This window comes from Gossypium raimondii, chromosome 5, assembly GCF_025698545.1.
Source record: "Gossypium raimondii isolate GPD5lz chromosome 5, ASM2569854v1, whole genome shotgun sequence".
Classification (NCBI taxonomy): Eukaryota; Viridiplantae; Streptophyta; class Magnoliopsida; order Malvales; family Malvaceae; genus Gossypium; species Gossypium raimondii.
This window is the reverse complement of record NC_068569.1, coordinates 56,531,786-56,550,802: the sequence shown is the minus strand read 5'-3', so window position 1 is coordinate 56,550,802 and position 19,017 is coordinate 56,531,786. Positions and strand designations below refer to the sequence as shown.

Here is a 19,017-nt window from a genome sequence, read left to right as displayed (position 1 = left end):
TTCGTATTTGATCTATTCGGATCTATACGAATGAATTTAACATCAATTCATATTCAATTCAGTCCATTTCACATCTTAGGTGAAATTACCATTTTGCCTCAATACTTTTAATTAATTTTAATCTCGTCCCTAGGCTCGGAAAATGAAATTCATGCAATTTAATCCTTATTCCAAGCCTAACCAATTTTTACATATAACATTTGCAGCCCATGTAATTCATAAAATTCAGAATTTTTCCATGAATTTTACATTTTTACAATTTAGTCCCTAAATCACAATTTCATCAAAATTCACTTTACAAAAGTTGTTTATCTATCAACAACCTTTCTTTTTTCTACCATAAAACTTCATAATTCATGCATACTCATCCATGAAAAAACTTTAATACCTTAATAAATTTGCAAATAAATCCCCGAGATAGCTAGATTAAGTTATTACGATTTCAGAAATATAAAAATCACTAAAACGGGACAAAGAAACATACCTAATTAAGCAAAACAAGTTGGCTTGAGCTTAAGTTTCCAAGGCTAGGGTCTCCATGTTTTAATTTTGGGAAAGATGATGAAAATGATGATATTTCCATTATTTTATCATTTATCATCTTTTATTATTTTCACTTTCCAATTTCATCCTCTTTTTTTAATTAATTTTCCATGGATGAATCATCATACTTATCTACTAACTTCTCTTAATGGTCTATTTTCCATATAAGGACCTCTAATTTTGAATTCCATAACTATTTGATACTTATAGCTCTCAACTTTCGCATTTCATGCAATTTGGTCCTTTTATCAATTAAACATGTAATCAGTAAAATTTTCTTAACGAAATTTTCATACGACATTCCTATCATAATGCAGATCATGAAATAATATTAAAATAATTTTCCTTCCTGACTCGGATTTGTGGTCCTGAAACGACTGTTTCGATTTTACTAAAAACGGGCTGTTATAGTATCAATACCAAAAGCTTAGTTATCAATGCTTGTTTTCCCTAAAATCCTTAATTGGGTACTGAATTACCATGTACCGATACTTTTTTCATAAGTATAAATATATTGACTAAAGGTATCAATACCCAAAGGTGAGGTATCAATAGTGCTCTCTAAAGTTCAATTAGCTACTGGCTTTACAAATATCAATACCAATGCTTAAGGTATTGAAATGTAGGTGCAATGAGACCTTAAAAACCTATCTGAAGTCACTTTCTGGGTAATAAAACACCTCCAAACTTATTTAACACTGATATGCCCTATAAGACTCTAAGACTCATTTATCACATTCCTAATCTATTATCAACCTAAGCCACTCAACATTTACAACCAAGTAATTTATGAGCCCTTTCTAACTTTTTCCTAAATCAATTTATAACTCAAGTCACCTTTGGTCAAAACAACAAACAATTTGAATCTTCAAGGACTATTCCATAAATTTGCCTTATTCTCGTTTATCCCTGTTTGATTTCAATTCTTGATCTAAACAATTATTTTAAATAATTTATCAATACCAAACATTTTATATTATCCCATATATGCATGAACCAAATTAATTCCATTTTTGAATGCCTCTAAAGTTTTTCATTTTATTCAATTTAGTCCCTAAAACCGAAATCGCCATAACTTTCAATTTTGAGCTTTGATTTCAAAACCGATCTCAATCACATCCTTTTAGGGCCCTCTATTAGCTATTATTACAAAAAATTACATTAATGTTGCAATTTATACACTTTAGTCATTTTGTACAAAACTAACAATTAAACTTTACAATCTAGTCCTTTTAACATCTAAGCTTAAAATCTATCAATTTAACACATATTTCTTCAAGAAATCATCAATGACAACTTTCAAAAACTTTAACAATTTTACAAATTAATACACGGATAGCTAAATCAAACTCTCATGACCTCAAAAACATAAAATTATAATAAAAGAACTTGTATAGTTTACCAATTTAAGGGCCAAATGTTTGAAACTTTTTCTTAGGTTTTCTTTTCTTTTCACGGAAAGGTTGAAGAAGATGAAGAAAATAAAGGTGACATCTTTATGTTTTAACTTATATACTTGTAATTAAAATATAATTAATCACAATTATTGAATTAAACTTTAATTAATTAAAAGTTAATTACAATTAACAAGTGGATTTTAATACCTTTCCACACCGCTTGAAAAATTATAATGGTCAAATTACCATTTTAATCCTTTAACTATTTAAAATCTATAGTGATAAAACTTTTACAATTTAGTCTCTGTACCTTAATTAACCATCAATTCAATAAAATTACTTGACCAAACTTTAATATATTTCTATAATAGACTGGTAAATATTAGATATTAATATTTACAGACTCAATTTATGGTAGGGTTCTAAAAACGTCGTTTTCGAAACCATTGAAAAATTTTACTGTTACATTTGATGTATTATATTTTTTAAAATTTATTTTTATATAAAAAATTAAAAAATTTAATACGGGCGGGCCAACTCAATTTTAGCATTTTTTGTCTGGGTCAGACTTAAATAACAAATTTAGGCCTATTTTTCGAGTCGGACCCGTGCATAGAAAATGAACCTAAAATTTTACATCAGTCTAGTTTAGCTCGACTTATGATCAAGTCTCGACACTTATGAGTCAATTATAAAATTCTTAAAAGATATTAAAAAAAATTAACACTAGCTTCGACATTTGTAAGTGACGAAATTATAGTAGAATCATATCATTAGTAATAAATAACTGAATTACCGATTTCATTATGAGATTGGTATAAATAAAGAATTACAGATTCTATTACGAGGATTCGCACAAATAAAGAAACATGAACACTCTTGAATGTGATATTTCGAAAAAATTAAAAACAAAATTTTGATAAATAATAAATGTTTTCTAGAATTAATGCAATTATTGTTATAGTATATGAAATTCAAAAAGAAAATTTTCTAGGGTTAGGGTCTTTTCTTTTTAAATTCCTGTCTATAAATGCTTCATAAATCATTTAAAAGCCAACCATCTTTTCATAAGAGAGAGAGAGAGAGAGAGAGAGAGAAAGGTTCCAATTTTGAAGATTCTTTTGGGTTTTATTTACATATTGCAGAACTTTCTTCCTTTTTTAAAAAAATTGTTTTGGATTCGTTTCGTTGCTGCTGAGTTTTCGTTGATCTCTGGGCTTTGTTGCCCTTTCGCCATTGAAATCCATGATCTTCAGCACCTCATGGACTCATCTCCAGTGCACACCACTTCTTCACTCCATGAACAAGAAGATGAGTGGGGTATACTAACTCTCTCTCTCTCTCTGTGTTTGTTTGCTGGGAAAATTCTGATAAATGGGAGAAATTTGGATCCTTATCAAAAAGATCGTTTTTTTATTAGTGAGTTTTTATTAATATTTAATTTGAAGATATGGGTTTTTTAGATTGTAGTGATATATAGGAGAAAACTGGATGTTTGAATTGATTTTCAATGGAAAATTGCTTTGTTGGCATCATTTGATATGGAAAATTTGGTATTTTTGATTATCTGTTTCAATTCTATTTCTTTGATGATTTTGTTTTGATTGGGGATGATGAGATTTATGCATTTCCTTCATTATTCTTTATTGCTTTAGTTTACTAAAACGGTCATTATAGTATCAATACCAAAAGCTTAGTTATCAATGCTTGTTTTCCCTAAAATCCTTAATTGGGTACTGAATTACCATGTACCGATACTTTTTTCATAAGTATAAATATATTGACTAAAGGTATCAATACCCAAAGGTGAGGTATCAATAGTGCTCTCTAAAGTTCAATTAGCTACTGGCTTTACAAATATCAATACCAATGCTTAAGGTATTGAAATGTAGGTGCAATGAGACCTTAAAAACCTATCTGAAGTCACTTTCTGGGTAATAAAACACCTCCAAACTTATTTAACACTGATATGCCCTATAAGACTCTAAGACTCATTTATCACATTCCTAATCTATTATCAACCTAAGCCACTCAACATTTACAACCAAGTAATTTATGAGCCCTTTCTAACTTTTTCCTAAATCAATTTATAACTCAAGTCACCTTTGGTCAAAACAACAAACAATTTGAATCTTCAAGGACTATTCCATAAATTTGCCTTATTCTCGTTTATCCCCGGTTTGATTTCAATTCTTGATCTAAACAATTATTTTAAATAATTTATCAATACCAAACATTTTTATATTATCCCATATATGCATGAACCAAATTAATTCCATTTTTTGAATGCCTCTAAAGTTTTTCATTTTATTCAATTTAGTCCCTAAAACCGAAATCGCCATAACTTTCAATTTTGAGCTTTGATTTCAAAACCGATCTCAATCACATCCTTTTAGGGCCCTCTATTAGCTATTATTACAAAAAAATTACATTAATGTTGCAATTTATACACTTTAGTCATTTTGTACAAAACTAACAATTAAACTTTACAATCTAGTCCTTTTAACATCTAAGCTTAAAATCTATCAATTTAACACATATTTCTTCAAGAAATCATCAATGACAACTTTCAAAACTTTAACAATTTTACAAATTAATACACGGGATAGCTAAATCAAACTCTCATGACCTCAAAAACATAAAATTATAATAAAAGAACTTGTATAGTTTACCAATTTAAGGGCCAAATGTTTGAAACTTTTTCTTAGGTTTTCTTTTCTTTTCACGGAAAGGTTGAAGAAGATGAAGAAAATAAAGGTGACATCTTTATGTTTTAACTTATATACTTGTAATTAAAATATAATTAATCACAATTATTGAATTAAACTTTAATTAATTAAAAGTTAATTACAATTAACAAGTGGATTTTAATACCTTTCCACACCGCTTGAAAAATTATAATGGTCAAATTACCATTTTAATCCTTTAACTATTTAAAATCTATAGTGATAAAACTTTTACAATTTAGTCTCTGTACCTTAATTAACCATCAATTCAATAAAATTACTTGACCAAACTTTAATATATTTCTATAATAGATGGTAAATATTAGATATTAATATTTACGACTCAATTTATGGTAGGGTTCTAAAACGTCGTTTGAAACCATTGAAAAATTTTATGTTACATTTGATGTATTATATTTTTAAAATTTATTTTATATAAAAATTAAAAATTTAATACTGGGCCAACTCAATTTTAGCATTTTTTGTCCTGGTGGACTTAAATAACAAATTTAGGCCTATTTTTAGTCGGACCGTGCATAGAAAATGAACCTAAAATTTTACATCGTCTAGTTTAGCTCGACTTATGATCAAGTCTCACACTTATGAGTCAATTATAAAATTCTTAAAAGATATTAAAAAATTAACACTAGCTTCGACATTTGTAAGTGACGAAATTATAGTAGAATCATATCATTAGTAATAAATAACTGAATTACCGATTTCATTATGAGATTGGTATAAATAAAGAATTACAGATTCTATTACGAGGATTCGCACAAATAAAGAAACATGAACACTCTTGAATGTGATATTTCGAAAAAATTAAAAACAAAATTTTGATAAATAATAAATGTTTTCTAGAATTAATGCAATTATTGTTATAGTATATGAAATTCAAAAAAGAAAATTTTCTAGGGTTAGGGTCTTTTCTTTTTTAAATTCCTGTCTATAAATGCTTCATAAATCATTTAAAAAGCCAACCATCTTTTCATAAGAGAGAGAGAGAGAGAGAGAGAGAGAGAGAGAGAAAGGTTCCAATTTTGAAGATTCTTTTTGGGTTTTATTTACATATTGCAGAACTTTCTTCCTTTTTTAAAAAAATTGTTTTGGATTCGTTTCGTTGCTGCTGAGTTTTCGTTGATCTCTGGGCTTTGTTGCCCTTTCGCCATTGAAATCCATGATCTTCAGCACCTCATGGACTCATCTCCAGTGCACACCACTTCTTCACTCCATGAACAAGAAGATGAGTGGGGTATACTAACTCTCTCTCTCTCTCTGTGTTTGTTTGCTGGGAAAATTCTGATAAATGGGAGAAATTTGGATCCTTATCAAAAAGATCGTTTTTTTATTAGTGAGTTTTTATTAATATTTAATTTGAAGATATGGGTTTTTTAGATTGTAGTGATATATAGGAGAAAACTGGATGTTTGAATTGATTTTCAATGGAAAATTGCTTTGTTGGCATCATTTGATATGGAAAATTTGGTATTTTTGATTATCTGTTTCAATTCTATTTCTTTGATGATTTTGTTTTGATTGGGGGATGATGAGATTTATGCATTTCCTTCATTATTCTTTATTGCTTTAGTTGATATCTGGTTGCCTTTTGTATGGAAGTGATGATCTTATGAACAAGTTCATCTGTTTGGCTAATTAAGAAGCATTTGAAGGTTACATACTTGTAGTAAACTAGAATTTGAGTTTATGAAGCTTTACTTTGTGTAGGATATCTTAGTGAGGAAGAAGGGTGAAAGTAACAAGAGGTCCCTCTAATATAGTGACTGATTCAAATTAGTCATTGTATTATTAAATGGATCAATTTAGTCCTTGAACTATTAAAAAGAATCGAATAAGGTCAAATTGTGACAGTTAACATTTATTGTTTAACAAAGTTAGTATTTTTAAAGCTTTTATGGTTTTGCAAATGAAATCTTTTGTTTGGAGTTGAGCTGCAAATGAAAAGAATAAATTTCATGTCATCTTTTAAATAGTAAGAGTTAACTCTGTTGAAAGTTTGCTTCATTTGATTCTTTTTATTAATTCAAGGACTAATTTGAACTAGTCCTTATGATAGATCTGATAGGTACTTTCACCAAGGGAGAAGTTAGAGAATTGAACTAGTCCTTATATTTGTAGCTGTTTGTTGAAGTTCTCAGTTCAAACGTCTCACTTCTAAACATTTGTTCCATAGTTGTTCGTTGGTCTTTGATTGCTTTTGGTATGTTAAATGAGCCAATTCTTTAGCAAGATGATAGTAAACACGGATGCACTTACGTCTTACTCCTCGCTTTTAAGTTTGCAATTGCTTGTTCATTTATTCCGGTTGCTGTATCTTGTGTCTGTATATACTGCTGGTCTTTTGTGGCTTCTATTAGTTTGCTTTTTGGTTTTCCCATTGTACCATTTCTCTTCTTTTGGCGTTCAAGTTTATTCAATTTCGTCATTTGTAAGCTGTTGATTTCGTCATTGTATTCGGTCAAATCTAGCATCTCTAACTATGGAGTGAAACTGTTTAGTACTTGCCCTTTTGACAATGAACACAATATTGTTATATCTTGGCACACAGTTTCAAAGATGGCCGTGCTAAGTGGCCTTTTATAAAGAGGTCGGTCTTATGGTTAGAGAGAGATGTGTTGTCACTATTTTGCAGATTGTTACCAGTAGAGTTAGAGAGTTTTATACTGTTGGTATGTTGAAATGTTGTCTATAACTTTAAAAAAAAAAGGTTTTTCTTATGTTGATGTCTGTTCATTCTTTTGTGTTTCGTTAGACACTGATGGATTTGTGATTCCGAGCTTGGGAATTGAAGAACCATATGAAACTAAAGCTGATACTTCAGATGTAGAAACATCAAAATCGTATTCGCAGCAGGTCATTTGCAAATATCTATACCTCTATAGATGTCAAGAGTCAATACGGTAAAAGTATCATAGAGACCCTTGTACGAAGAGTAAGATTGCATTTTGTTTTCTCTACTCAATCAATGGGCAAATTAATCCCTATACATTAGATCAAAGAGTAAACTAGTCTTTCTATTGAAAATTTCGTCCATTTCTATCATTAAAAATTGGTTTCTATACCTCAAAATGAAGTACACGTGGTTTGTTAGCAATGCTAGTTTTTAACAATAGAATTGAATAAAAATTTTAACAGAAATAATTAATTTGCTTTTTGATCTAACATATAAGGATTACTTCACTTCTTTTTCGAGTAAAGGGGGTAAAATGCCATCTGACTCCTAGTATAGGAAGCCTTCATGATACTTTTACCGAGTCAATACTTGTTTGTTTGAAACTTTTGTCTTGTCTTGTGCAGACCAAAAAAGAAGAGAACATCTACTTGGGACCGCATGGTGCGCCGCCATCACAATCAAGGCAGCAGGAGCTGAATCTGTCCACTCGTAAGCAACGGTTCAAACAGAAACTAAAGGAAGCTGATAAAAGGGTCAGCGGGACAGGCCGGGAGAACAAGGTGGAAAATTTGAAAGAGCTTGTTGGTGGTGGGAAAGCAAGCCCCAACATGTCCAAGGGTTCCCCTAGGGATTGGCTAGACCCACATTGCAATGAATCAGAATTTGAGAAGCCATACCCTCAGTGAATCGGAGCTTTTCTTAGCTTAAGATATTTATCGGTGCAAAGTTCAACGTTCCAGCACCATTTATTATAAGTCTTTATCTTGTATGCAAGCAAATTATCGAGCTTATGTATTTTGACAATAATCTATCAACCAAGCCATTTGGTTTTGGTACTAATGAGAAGACATTGAAAGATATATTTATAAAATTCCTACACTACAATTTTCTTGGCATACACACTTTGGTATATGGTGAAAACTTGCCGTTCCTAAATACTCAGAATTTTACAGTTCTGAGCAGAATCTAAATTCTGAAGAGAAAAGTAACAAAACCTAACTATACGTGTAAATTTTCATTATAAGTTGGGTCTCCAAAATTGTCTGCTAAAAGCAGTATACATAGGACTAATGTTTTCTAACTGTGAAACTAAAAAAATAAAAATAAAAAGCTGAAGATTCCGCCCACCAAAACATGACTCGATATGCCACCTGATTTGATGGATAATGTTCGTCTAGGAGTAGAAACCTTTGCAGGGTTCATTTGATGCTCATGAACTCTAATCCGGTTGCCGTGGGCGTCAATCCATACTGCGCCAAATATTTGGGATCATAGAATTTGCTTAGATGTCTCATCCCGTTGTCGCATAGAATGGTTACGATAGTGTGGCCAGGGCCAAGAGCCTTTGCCACTCGAACAGCTCCAACACAGTTCATGGCTGAAGAACTCCCGAGAAAGAGCCCGTCATTCTTCAAAAGGAACCTGAAATATTGAGCAGATAAAAAGATTGCAGCTAAGAAGCTGAGCAAGACGGCTTTCCCATCATTTTATATTGGATTCGACAGAAATAGGAAGTTTAAGGAGACAAATACAGAAGTAATATATATTTATAAGATAGTAGACAGACCTCGACATTTCAACAGCTTCCTTATCCGTGCCTTGAAAAGCTCCATCGAGCTTTGCCATCATAAAATTTTTAGTCAATCTGTTGATTCCGATCCCTTCTGTTATGGTGTCAAACGGATTCTTCAACCTTCGTCCTTCGGCTTCCTCTTTAGTGTACATGACTCCCCGAGTTACCTTATTGAACAAACCAGAACCGGGAGGATCTATCAAGAAACACTTGATTTTCGGACTCTTCTCCTGTTCGACATTCATGAATTAAGTTAGCCCCTCATATAAATATGTACAGGCAGTTAAAACGAACTACCGACATTATAACTTCTACCTGAAGAAATGTGGAAACACCAGCCACGGTACCACCAGTGCCTGCAGCTGCAACAAATGCATCCACATTGCCATCAGTCTGCTCCCAAATCTCAGGCCCAGTACCCTCATAGTGAGCCCTGAAGTTTGCCAAATTTTCAAATTGATCCGCAAAGAAACCACCGTTATAATGGCTCAAGAAACCCGGATTTTCTTTCTCCGGGTCAGGTACGCAACCATCCATTTGATCCCGGTCTTTGCCATCAACTTGGCTGACCTTTTTATCCTTTGCTGCTAATTCATTTGCCTCTAGCGCACGCCTCTTAGCAATATTGACATAATGGTCTCTGTGTGTAATTGATACTGGTCTTACCCTTTCAACAGTAGCTCCCAATGCTTCGATTATTTGAGACTAACATATGTTTGCAACAGACAATAATTTTCGAGTTAATGTTGTGAATTAAAAGTAAATATTTACAAGAAAATTCGGAATATGCTCATCCATAGTACATTTTACACAACCTTCTCGATAGCAGCATCGTCCGGGATGACTACATGACATTTGCATCCAAAGGCAGGAGCCACCGTAGCGAGGCTAATCGCAGTACTCCCAGCACTCCCTTCAGTAACTACCCCACCGGGAGCTAGCTCACCTGATTCAAGAGCCTATAATGCGCCAGAAAATTGGAAAGCACAAGGAAGAAAACGGACAGATTAACAAACAGAACTGCCAATGCTATAAACATAACAGAGTTACAAAAGCGGTAAAAGTACCCTGGAGGCACTTGTCCTTGGGTGAGATTGCATTTTGCCCTTCTTACTAAAAATGGGCAATTTAATCATTGTACGTTAGATCAAAGAGCAAGATAGTCCTCTTGTTAAAAATTCCATTCATTTCTATGATTAAAATTGGTCCACATGGCATGCCACATGTCATTATCTGGTTATTCCGTTAACCACGCCAGGTTTTAAAAAGTACAAATGGATTGAAATTTGTAATAGAAAAAGGACCAATTTGTTCTTTGGCTTGATGGACAGGGACTAATTTGCCCATTTTTTAAGTAGAACGGGCAAAATGCAATTAGACTCCTAGTACAGGAGTCTCCAGGGTACTTTTACCTAACAGAAGCTATATTTACAATTATGAATATTAAATCCCCAAATTCTGAAAAAACATACAAAGTTACATTTATCCATGATAATAACATAATAAGGCTTCAATTCTCACTCCATGGCTAAACGTGCTATATTTCAAATGCAAGCTTTTTAATCTGAAACATGAACTATCATATACAGTGCATTATAGCTTGAAATTTTCTCATTTCTTCTATTTGTAACCAATTTGAATTGAAAACTTATAGAATATAAATGTAAAATTTATGGCTTTGATCCTCTACTATCCTAAAATTTAAGATATAATCTTTTACTTTAATTTTGCATAATTTGGTCTTCATACTTTTAGAATGTTATTAATTAGTCAAATTTTGTTAATATTGTTAACAATTCAGGTTAGAGTGCTGATGTAGAATTTTTTTTTAAATTACATGTGGACCGAACCAAATATAAAAATTCGTCATGAGCAATTTAACATTAACAGTGTTGATAATTTGGATACTAATAAAACTTTAATAGTAGGAGCACCATATACCAAAATCAAAGTATAGGCTAAATTACAAATTTCAGCATAGCAGAAGGACCAAAACCATAATTTGACCAAATATAAATTACCTCCTGAATTACTTTCAAAGCAACCCTATCTTTCACACTTCCTCCAGGATTCAGGAACTCACACTTGCCCAGAATCTGAAACAAAATCACACCAACAAGCAATTTAAATGATCATTTTCCTTCATTTTCAGGAAATCAAGTCCATAAAAACCATTGATTAATAAAAGAAAACATGAAAGACCCAAATCTCAAAATCAGCCAAAAACAGTAACTTCAAGGCTAAACATCAATAAAATCCAAAAAGAAAAAAAAAAGAAGCTAAGAGGTATATTATCGAAAACCCAGTGATCAAGTTTGAAAAAGAAAAGAGACATGAAAGTAACCTCACAGCCAGTGGCTTCAGATTCGAGTTAATGTTGTGAATTAAAAGTAAATATTTACAAGAAAATTCGGAATATGCTCATCCATAGTACATTTTACACAACCTTCTCGATAGCAGCATCGTCCGGGATGACTACATGACATTTGCATCCAAAGGCAGGAGCCACCGTAGCGAGGCTAATCGCAGTACTCCCAGCACTCCCTTCAGTAACTACCCCACCGGGAGCTAGCTCACCTGATTCAAGAGCCTATAATGCGCCAGAAAATTGGAAAGCACAAGGAAGAAAACGGACAGATTAACAAACAGAACTGCCAATGCTATAAACATAACAGAGTTACAAAAGCGGTAAAAGTACCCTGGAGGCACTTGTCCTTGGAGTGAGATTGCATTTTGCCCTTCTTACTAAAAAATGGGCAATTTAATCATTGTACGTTAGATCAAAGAGCAAGATAGTCCTCTTGTTAAAAATTCCATTCATTTCTATGATTAAAAATTGGTCCACATGGCATGCCACATGTCATTATCTGGTTATTCCGTTAACCACGCCAGGTTTTAAAAAGTACAAATGGATTGAAATTTGTAATAGAAAAAGGACCAATTTGTTCTTTGGCTTGATGGACAGGGACTAATTTGCCCATTTTTTAAGTAGAACGGGCAAAATGCAATTAGACTCCTAGTACAGGAGTCTCCAGGGTACTTTTACCTAACAGAAGCTATATTTACAATTATGAATATTAAATCCCCAAATTCTGAAAAACATACAAAGTTACATTTATCCATGATAATAACATAATAAGGCTTCAATTCTCACTCCATGGCTAAACGTGCTATATTTCAAATGCAAGCTTTTTAATCTGAAACATGAACTATCATATACAGTGCATTATAGCTTGAAATTTTCTCATTTCTTCTATTTGTAACCAATTTGAATTGAAAACTTATAGAATATAAATGTAAAATTTATGGCTTTGATCCTCTACTATCCTAAAATTTAAGATATAATCTTTTACTTTAATTTTGCATAATTTGGTCTTCATACTTTTAGAATGTTATTAATTAGTCAAATTTTGTTAATATTGTTAACAATTCAGGTTAGAGTGCTGATGTAGAATTTTTTTTTAAATTACATGTGGACCGAACCAAATATAAAAATTCGTCATGAGCAATTTAACATTAACAGTGTTGATAATTTGGATACTAATAAAACTTTAATAGTAGGAGCACCATATACCAAAATCAAAGTATAGGCTAAATTACAAATTTCAGCATAGCAGAAGGACCAAAACCATAATTTGACCAAATATAAATTACCTCCTGAATTACTTTCAAAGCAACCCTATCTTTCACACTTCCTCCAGGATTCAGGAACTCACACTTGCCCAGAATCTGAAACAAAATCACACCAACAAGCAATTTAAATGATCATTTTCCTTCATTTTCAGGAAATCAAGTCCATAAAAACCATTGATTAATAAAAGAAAACATGAAAGACCCAAATCTCAAAATCAGCCAAAAACAGTAACTTCAAGGCTAAACATCAATAAAATCCAAAAAGAAAAAAAAAAAAAAGAAGCTAAGAGGTATATTATCGAAAACCCAGTGATCAAGTTTGAAAAAAGAAAAAGAGACATGAAAGTAACCTCACAGCCAGTGGCTTCAGAGAGGCTATTGATGCGGATCAAAGGGGTGTTACCAATAGCATCGACGACTCCATTTCTGGGTTTTTTCTTCTTGTTGCAATGAAGGGTCGAATTGGTCTTTTTGAAGAAGAGGAAGTAAGAGAAGATCGCCATGGAAATGGAGATGGCGGCAGTGGAAGCAACAATAGCGCCTGTGGTTCTTACAGGCGCCATTGTGGCGGCTTGATTACAGGACTTAAAATTGAAGAAAGCTTGAAACAAAGACCAGTTAATTGATGACACGAGTCTTTGCTTCCTTTGGTTGTTTCCAGAATTTGCTGCTTTGGAGTTCGAGTTCAATTTCTCATGTTTAATTTTCAGGGTAAATTTTGGTTTTAATCCTTTTACTGCATTCAACTTGAAAATTTAATCCTTTTCTTTTATGAACTAATCCCTATATTTTAATTCAGTATACTTCATTATGTAAGTTAATGAAAAATACTAATAATGTGATTAATTATCTCTAGTTGTTTACTTTTGAAACTGTTCGATTAAATTCTTTTGATTTTACTTAAAACCAATTTGCTTAATATCGAAATTGAATCAAATATTTTCTTTAAAAAGTGGTTTTAAAATGACAAATTAATGAAAATAATTATTTTAATATTATAATTTCAAGATTTAAATGGAGTAGAAAATTACTTTTTTAGGGTAAATTACACCCAATATCATTAAATTATTTGTAAGTTTACGTTTTAGTCATTTAATTTAACTTCAAAAGTTACAAAATGGACAATGAACTATTCAAAAGTTTTCATTTAAGTAATTGAACTATTCAAAAGACAATGAGTTGTTAAGGTTTTTTTTTTTAAAAAAAGGTCCAATTAGTGATCTCCAAATGATGATTCAAATATCAGTACGATGAATCAATACCCATCGACAAGTAGAATAACATGCCTTAAATCCAAGTTGATTTAACGGTCAGTGTCAGGGATTGGAGAAGAAAGATGTTTAGATTTTAGTTCGCAGATTTATAACGTCCAAAATTGTTTCATGAAAAAGAAAAAGAACTATATAAGAGAATGAGAAGGAGAGTTTTCAGTTAGTGTAGGCAGTGTGAATAGAAAAAGCCATATAGCAACGATTTTAACATCCTAATGACTTAAATAAAAAATTCGTATAATAAAGAGACCAAAGCTATAATTTTAGGATAATAAAGAGAGAATTGAATTTATTAAGGTTAAATTATAGCTTTGGTCTCTTTATTATCCTAAAATTTGAGATTTAAGATTTGATTGAAGAGTTGGAATGATGGAAAATTAAAAGGGTAAAAACTAAAAGGATGAAAAATGTAATTTTCTTTTTCCAGAATTTGAGTTACTGGTACAGTCCATATTAAATTAGATTTAAACAAAGCAATTTAAATAAATTATATAAAATAAATTTTAATTAATTTTAATAAAAATATTTTAATTATAAAAGAGGGATTTCAGGAATCATGTCAGCTTTGGGTTGAAATTTTAATTATAAAAATATTTACTTACCTTATTTCACTAACTTAATTTCTCCTCTCTCACATATATACAAATTATTCTAATTTTCTCTACCAAGAAAATTCTTCAAAAAATTGCTTCAATGGAATCTCGTGCAGAAATGGTAGATGATTCTATTTTTATTTTTATTTTCTATCACTTCATCTCTAAACTAATTTATTTTCTTGGATTTTTTATTTTAATTTTTTTGCATGCAGTCTTGTGTTTTGAAAGTGAATATCAACTGTGACACATGCAGAAGGAAGGTGATGGATGTGTTACAAAATCTCCATGGTAATTCATTTCCTTTTCTCATATTGTAGTAATTTAAATAGAAGGAAAAAAAAACCCTTTTTTTTTCCCTAGAAAATGTTTTCCTAGAAAGTAATTTCCCCCCTTCTTTTTGGATTCAGGGGTATATTCAGTTGATATTGATGCAGAGAAAGGGACAATGAAAGTTTCAGGGAATGTAAACCCAAATCTAATTTTGAACATCTTTGAGAAATATGGGAAACATGGGGAAATCTCTTGTGTTAAATTTGAAGGTGATACTAGGGACCCATTTTACCATCACCATTGTAACTATTATGGTGGAAATGGGTTCATTCCTTATGGATCAATTCACCCATATCCATTTATGCAAGGGCCAGACCCTTACTTTCCATGGTTTGATGGTCATCACTATGCCCCAACACCTTTTCCACCACCGCCACCGCCACCGCCACTGCCCCCTCCACCTCCACCGCCGTTGCAACCCGTGATTAACTATTTTCCACCTAAAGCACCACCAGCAGTTGAATTTGAACCCCCTGAGGAGATGAATCCAGATAGGTGCAATATAATGTAAAATGATGCTATATTGGTAGCATTGTTGGACATTGGATTTATTTACATTTTAGGATGTACGTTTCATTATGTATCTTGATAGTCTATCCGTATTCGGGGATGATGTATGTCACAAGTAGTTTTGGAATCTAGGAGCAATCGTATGGATCATGCGTAATTGATATTACCTCGTTTTTTGTGTCTAGTAATTATAAAATTATTATGCAAAGTCTTTATCAAGCCTCTCTACGATAGATCAAAGAGTAAACTGGTCATTTCTATTAAAGTTTATCAATTTCTATTGTTCAAAATTGGTGTAGCTGATGGAATAATCAGATAGTTATACTTGACAATTTTTAAGGGTAGCCCAATGGTCAAATTGCTTTTTAGGGCCTCCCAGAATAAAAAGATTTAACTTTGGTCTCTTTAACCTTTGGTTAAATAAAAAAAACATTATAATTTTAGTCCTTTTGAAAAATTAATAATTCAATTCAAGTTTTTTGATACAAATTTTTAGCTTTGGCCCTCAAAATTTATAATTTATCTCAGTCCCTCAAAACAAAATTTCTGGCTTCGCCCTTAGTAGAAATAGATGGAATTTTTAACAAAAGAACCATTTTGCTTTTTTTTATTTAATAGACAAGGACTAATTTACTCATTGTTTTTAGTAGAGGAGACAAAATGTAATTCGACTCTTAGTACAAAAACCTCCATAATACTTTTATCGTCTAATAACATAGCAAGGAAGATTTGGTATTGAATTGATTTCTTGTCTATATATTCTACAATTAGTACAACAAATAAGTATTGAGAAGTGAAGCTTTGTTTTGTATTTAGATAAACTTTTCTCAATGAATGTAAATAATTGATCTTCAAAATCTCATTAATATGTTTGTTCTTATGTGTATATATATATATATATACATATTCTTTTTGCTCCTTTTATATAACCACTTCATTCAGCCAAAAATCTATGTCATTTTTATTCAAGGGTCATTTTGGTCTAGTCTTGAATGTATAATATTTTTCTCGTGAATGTTGGAATCCTAATTAGAACCGAGAAACAAGTAAAGAGTTTTAGGCATAATAACAAATTAAGCTCTTAATACTTATATTTTTTTTTGTCAATTTGGTCATCAATCTTTAAAACGAATCAAATTATTGTTTGTTTAATGGAAATATTGACTAAAGCGTTATATTTTCAAACATGGTAGCCAGATGACAATCCATTTGTACATTTTTCTTTTAAATTTTATAAACTTTTTTATATCATTTTTGGATTTTTAAAATTTTTAAACCTTATTCTTTTTAAATGTTAATAGTAAAATTTAGTTAAAAAGAATAAGGATCAAATTGACAAAATGTAAACATTGAAGATTTATCATTATATATTTTTAAATTTCAAATAGTTCAAAAGTGTACTTTCTAGAGCTTTTCACTACATATGTTATGGGAATCAAATTCTTGTTGATCCAATTTACTCAATGGTTTTATGTGATTTGAAAATGAAAGCTCTTGAATTTGTAACCACAAAGGTGTAAAGGAACCATGGATTCTTTTGGTCACTTTTCAAATTTCAATCTATTTTCTGTGTGAAATACTCAATTTTTTAAATCTCTTTTGCGGGTTTAGATTAAGTTAAAATATGTCATAAGTCTTTGTGCTTTTTGTGAGGTTAAATTTTATTTTAGAAATTTAGTCTTTTTTTAATTTCAAAATTTAAGTTTAATCTGTTAGCAGTGTTAAAATTATTTTATTAAATTCAAGTTCATTATAATGTCATTCTTTTAGTTACATTGCTATCAAGTGAATATTTATTTTATTTCAAAATATCACACCAACAAATTTAATAAACAATATTAACACCAGCAAATTTAATAAACAATATTAACAGTTAAATTTAAATTTTAAAATTTAATCATGGTTGCAACTGTGAAAAAAAGCAAATAATTGGAACAAATGTAACCCTATTTTTGGGCACAATAGATTTGCCAGATGGCATTATTTGTAGCTTTCAAAATCATGACAATCAAGAACTGAAAAGATGAATATATCAATAGGAATAGGTGCTTACAAGTGTCTTAAGCTTTTTAAATTTTGGTATAATTATAAATTAAATTTTTAATGTTTATATTTTTATCAATTTAGTCTTTTTTAATTAAATTTAGTTTTTCACTTTTTAAAAGAGTTAAATTTAACCATTAATTTTTCAGCAAAGGTTGAATTGTTGTTTTTTTAATGGAAACATTGATTTAAATGTTAAACTTTTAAATACGACAACCTCGCATGACTTTAATATTTTTATAATTTTTAAATTATTTGTTGACATGTTATATAAGACAAATAGAGCTACGTTAGCATGAAGTACATGTGAGTTGTCACGCCAACATCATTAAGTTTAATCAGCATTTCCCTTAAGAAAAAACGAATTGACTCTTTGTAAAAGATTAATGATCAAGTTTAGTTTTTAAAAAAAAGAAATGTGACTAAATTAAAAAATAAATAAATGTTAAGGGCTAATTTATTATTTTGACATAATTTTTAAGTTATGAAGTATCGGTATCCAAGATTGCCTTAGGGTTAAGTCAATTGATTGCAATAAATGCTTATATTTAAGCCAGTTATTTTGTTCCAAGTTGCTTTAGTGCAAAGCTAGGAAGACATTGATATATGTTAGGGACACATAACAACTAATATTATCACAGTTTTGGTAAAAGTATCATGATGATTATTATATTAAGAGTTAGATTATATTTTCTCTTTTTATTAAAAGGTGGGTAAATTAATCTTTGTACATTAGATCAAAGAGCAAATTTGTCATTTCTATTAAAAATTTAATCAATTTCTATTGTTAAAAATTAGCGTGATTGACAAAATAACTAAACAATTACATTTAATGTGCCATGTGTACTTCATTTTGATGTACATGGATTGGTTTTAATAGAAAAACCGATTTGCTCTTTGATCTAACTTACATGTACTAATTTGTCTTTTTTTTAGTAAAAATGACAAAATGCAATCTAACCCCTATGGTAGTGACATTCATGATACTTTTACCTCTTGATTTTTTTTGGTTACAATATAGGAAGTTGAGACTTAATGCTCAACCAGATCGCCTACTTCAGCTTATTTACCCTTTGTCTCACGCCATAACATCTAGAACCACTTGAGGCGGGTTGTCAAAAACATGAAATCCACTCATGCAGCATCGAACCCATTTAGTCATCGCATCAACAACCATATTTGCCATTCTTGGAACCTGTCTTATTTCTACCTTTCAATTCCTCTCCATCCAATTCCGAATTTCTTGGCTTAGTTTCGGTAACCCCACCCTCTTTGGCCTAAATATCAAAATCCACCCCTGTTTTGCAATCACACTTGATCAGCAGCCGCCGCACCCTTTTATTCCAAGTCTTTTTTAGACCATCAACAATCGCTTGAAGCTTAGCGTCTAAGATTGAACTCACACCTATATTTCGCCTATAACCAACTACCCACTGTCCTTCTAATCCTTTCTCTAAAAAATGGACAAATTATTCCCTATACAT

The 19,017-nt window shown here is 31.1% G+C and overlaps 3 protein-coding genes across 14 annotated transcripts; 2 read left to right on the top strand and 1 right to left on the bottom strand.

Annotated features, from left to right (window-relative positions):
* The first annotated feature begins 3,041 nt into the window (after window positions 1–3,041).
* On the top strand, window positions 3,042–8,448 carry LOC105768557 (uncharacterized). Of its 7 annotated transcripts, none has more exons than XM_052630652.1 (3): window positions 3,042–3,359; window positions 7,437–7,537; window positions 7,982–8,448. In XM_052630652.1, the coding sequence occupies exons 1-3, from the start codon at window positions 3,203–3,205 to the stop codon at window positions 8,261–8,263; spliced, it is 540 nt and encodes a 179-aa protein (XP_052486612.1). In that variant the 5' UTR covers window positions 3,042–3,202; the 3' UTR covers window positions 8,264–8,448. The 7 variants fall into 7 exon arrangements, with proteins under 7 accessions (XP_052486612.1, XP_052486613.1, XP_052486615.1 ...); XM_052630653.1 differs by having other exon boundaries at window positions 3,045–3,260; XM_052630654.1 differs by lacking the exon at window positions 3,042–3,359 and adding an exon at window positions 5,525–6,017 and having other exon boundaries at window positions 7,437–7,584; window positions 7,982–8,129.
* Window positions 8,449–8,563: 115 nt separating this feature from the next.
* On the bottom strand, window positions 8,564–13,442 carry LOC105768556 (cysteine synthase 2). 6 transcript variants are annotated; one of them, XM_052630645.1, is made up of 6 exons: window positions 13,134–13,442; window positions 12,805–12,879; window positions 11,597–11,740; window positions 9,466–9,855; window positions 9,145–9,380; window positions 8,564–8,999 (listed from the first exon to the last, which is right to left on the bottom strand). In XM_052630645.1, the coding sequence occupies exons 1-6, from the start codon at window positions 13,344–13,346 to the stop codon at window positions 8,777–8,779; spliced, it is 1,281 nt and encodes a 426-aa protein (XP_052486605.1). In that variant the 5' UTR covers window positions 13,347–13,442; the 3' UTR covers window positions 8,564–8,776. The 6 variants fall into 6 exon arrangements, with proteins under 6 accessions (XP_052486605.1, XP_012443977.1, XP_052486606.1 ...); XM_012588523.2 differs by lacking the exon at window positions 11,597–11,740 and adding an exon at window positions 9,966–10,109; XM_052630646.1 differs by lacking the exons at window positions 11,597–11,740; window positions 12,805–12,879 and adding exons at window positions 9,966–10,109; window positions 11,172–11,246.
* Window positions 13,443–14,747: 1,305 nt separating this feature from the next.
* Window positions 14,748–15,491, top strand: LOC128041174 (heavy metal-associated isoprenylated plant protein 21-like). Its single transcript, XM_052630541.1, has 3 exons — window positions 14,748–14,768; window positions 14,863–14,938; window positions 15,058–15,491. Exons 1-3 carry the CDS (start codon window positions 14,748–14,750, stop codon window positions 15,489–15,491), a joined length of 531 nt encoding a protein of 176 aa, XP_052486501.1.
* Window positions 15,492–19,017: the final 3,526 nt, after the last annotated feature.

Excerpts from the sequence above, each read along its gene's own strand:
- LOC105768557 (XM_052630652.1), top strand. The coding sequence starts at position 3,203 with ATGGACTCATCTCCAGTGCACACCACTTCTTCACTCCATGAACAAGAA. Across the intron at positions 3,360-7,436 it reads AAAAGATCGTTTTTTTATTA|ACACTGATGGATTTGTGATT; the intron begins GTGAGTTTTTAT and ends GTGTTTCGTTAG. Across the intron at positions 7,538-7,981 it reads CAAAATCGTATTCGCAGCAG|ACCAAAAAAGAAGAGAACAT; the intron begins GTCATTTGCAAA and ends TGTCTTGTGCAG.
- LOC105768556 (XM_052630645.1), bottom strand. The coding sequence starts at position 13,346 with ATGGCGCCTGTAAGAACCACAGGCGCTATTGTTGCTTCCACTGCCGCC. Across the intron at positions 12,880-13,133 it reads CTGAAGCCACTGGCTGTGAG|ATTCTGGGCAAGTGTGAGTT; the intron begins GTTACTTTCATG and ends ATTTTGTTTCAG. Across the intron at positions 11,741-12,804 it reads CTTTGAAAGTAATTCAGGAG|GCTCTTGAATCAGGTGAGCT; the intron begins GTAATTTATATT and ends GGCGCATTATAG.
- LOC128041174 (XM_052630541.1), top strand. The coding sequence starts at position 14,748 with ATGGAATCTCGTGCAGAAATG. Across the intron at positions 14,769-14,862 it reads TGGAATCTCGTGCAGAAATG|TCTTGTGTTTTGAAAGTGAA; the intron begins GTAGATGATTCT and ends TTTTGCATGCAG. Across the intron at positions 14,939-15,057 it reads TGTGTTACAAAATCTCCATG|GGGTATATTCAGTTGATATT; the intron begins GTAATTCATTTC and ends TTTTGGATTCAG.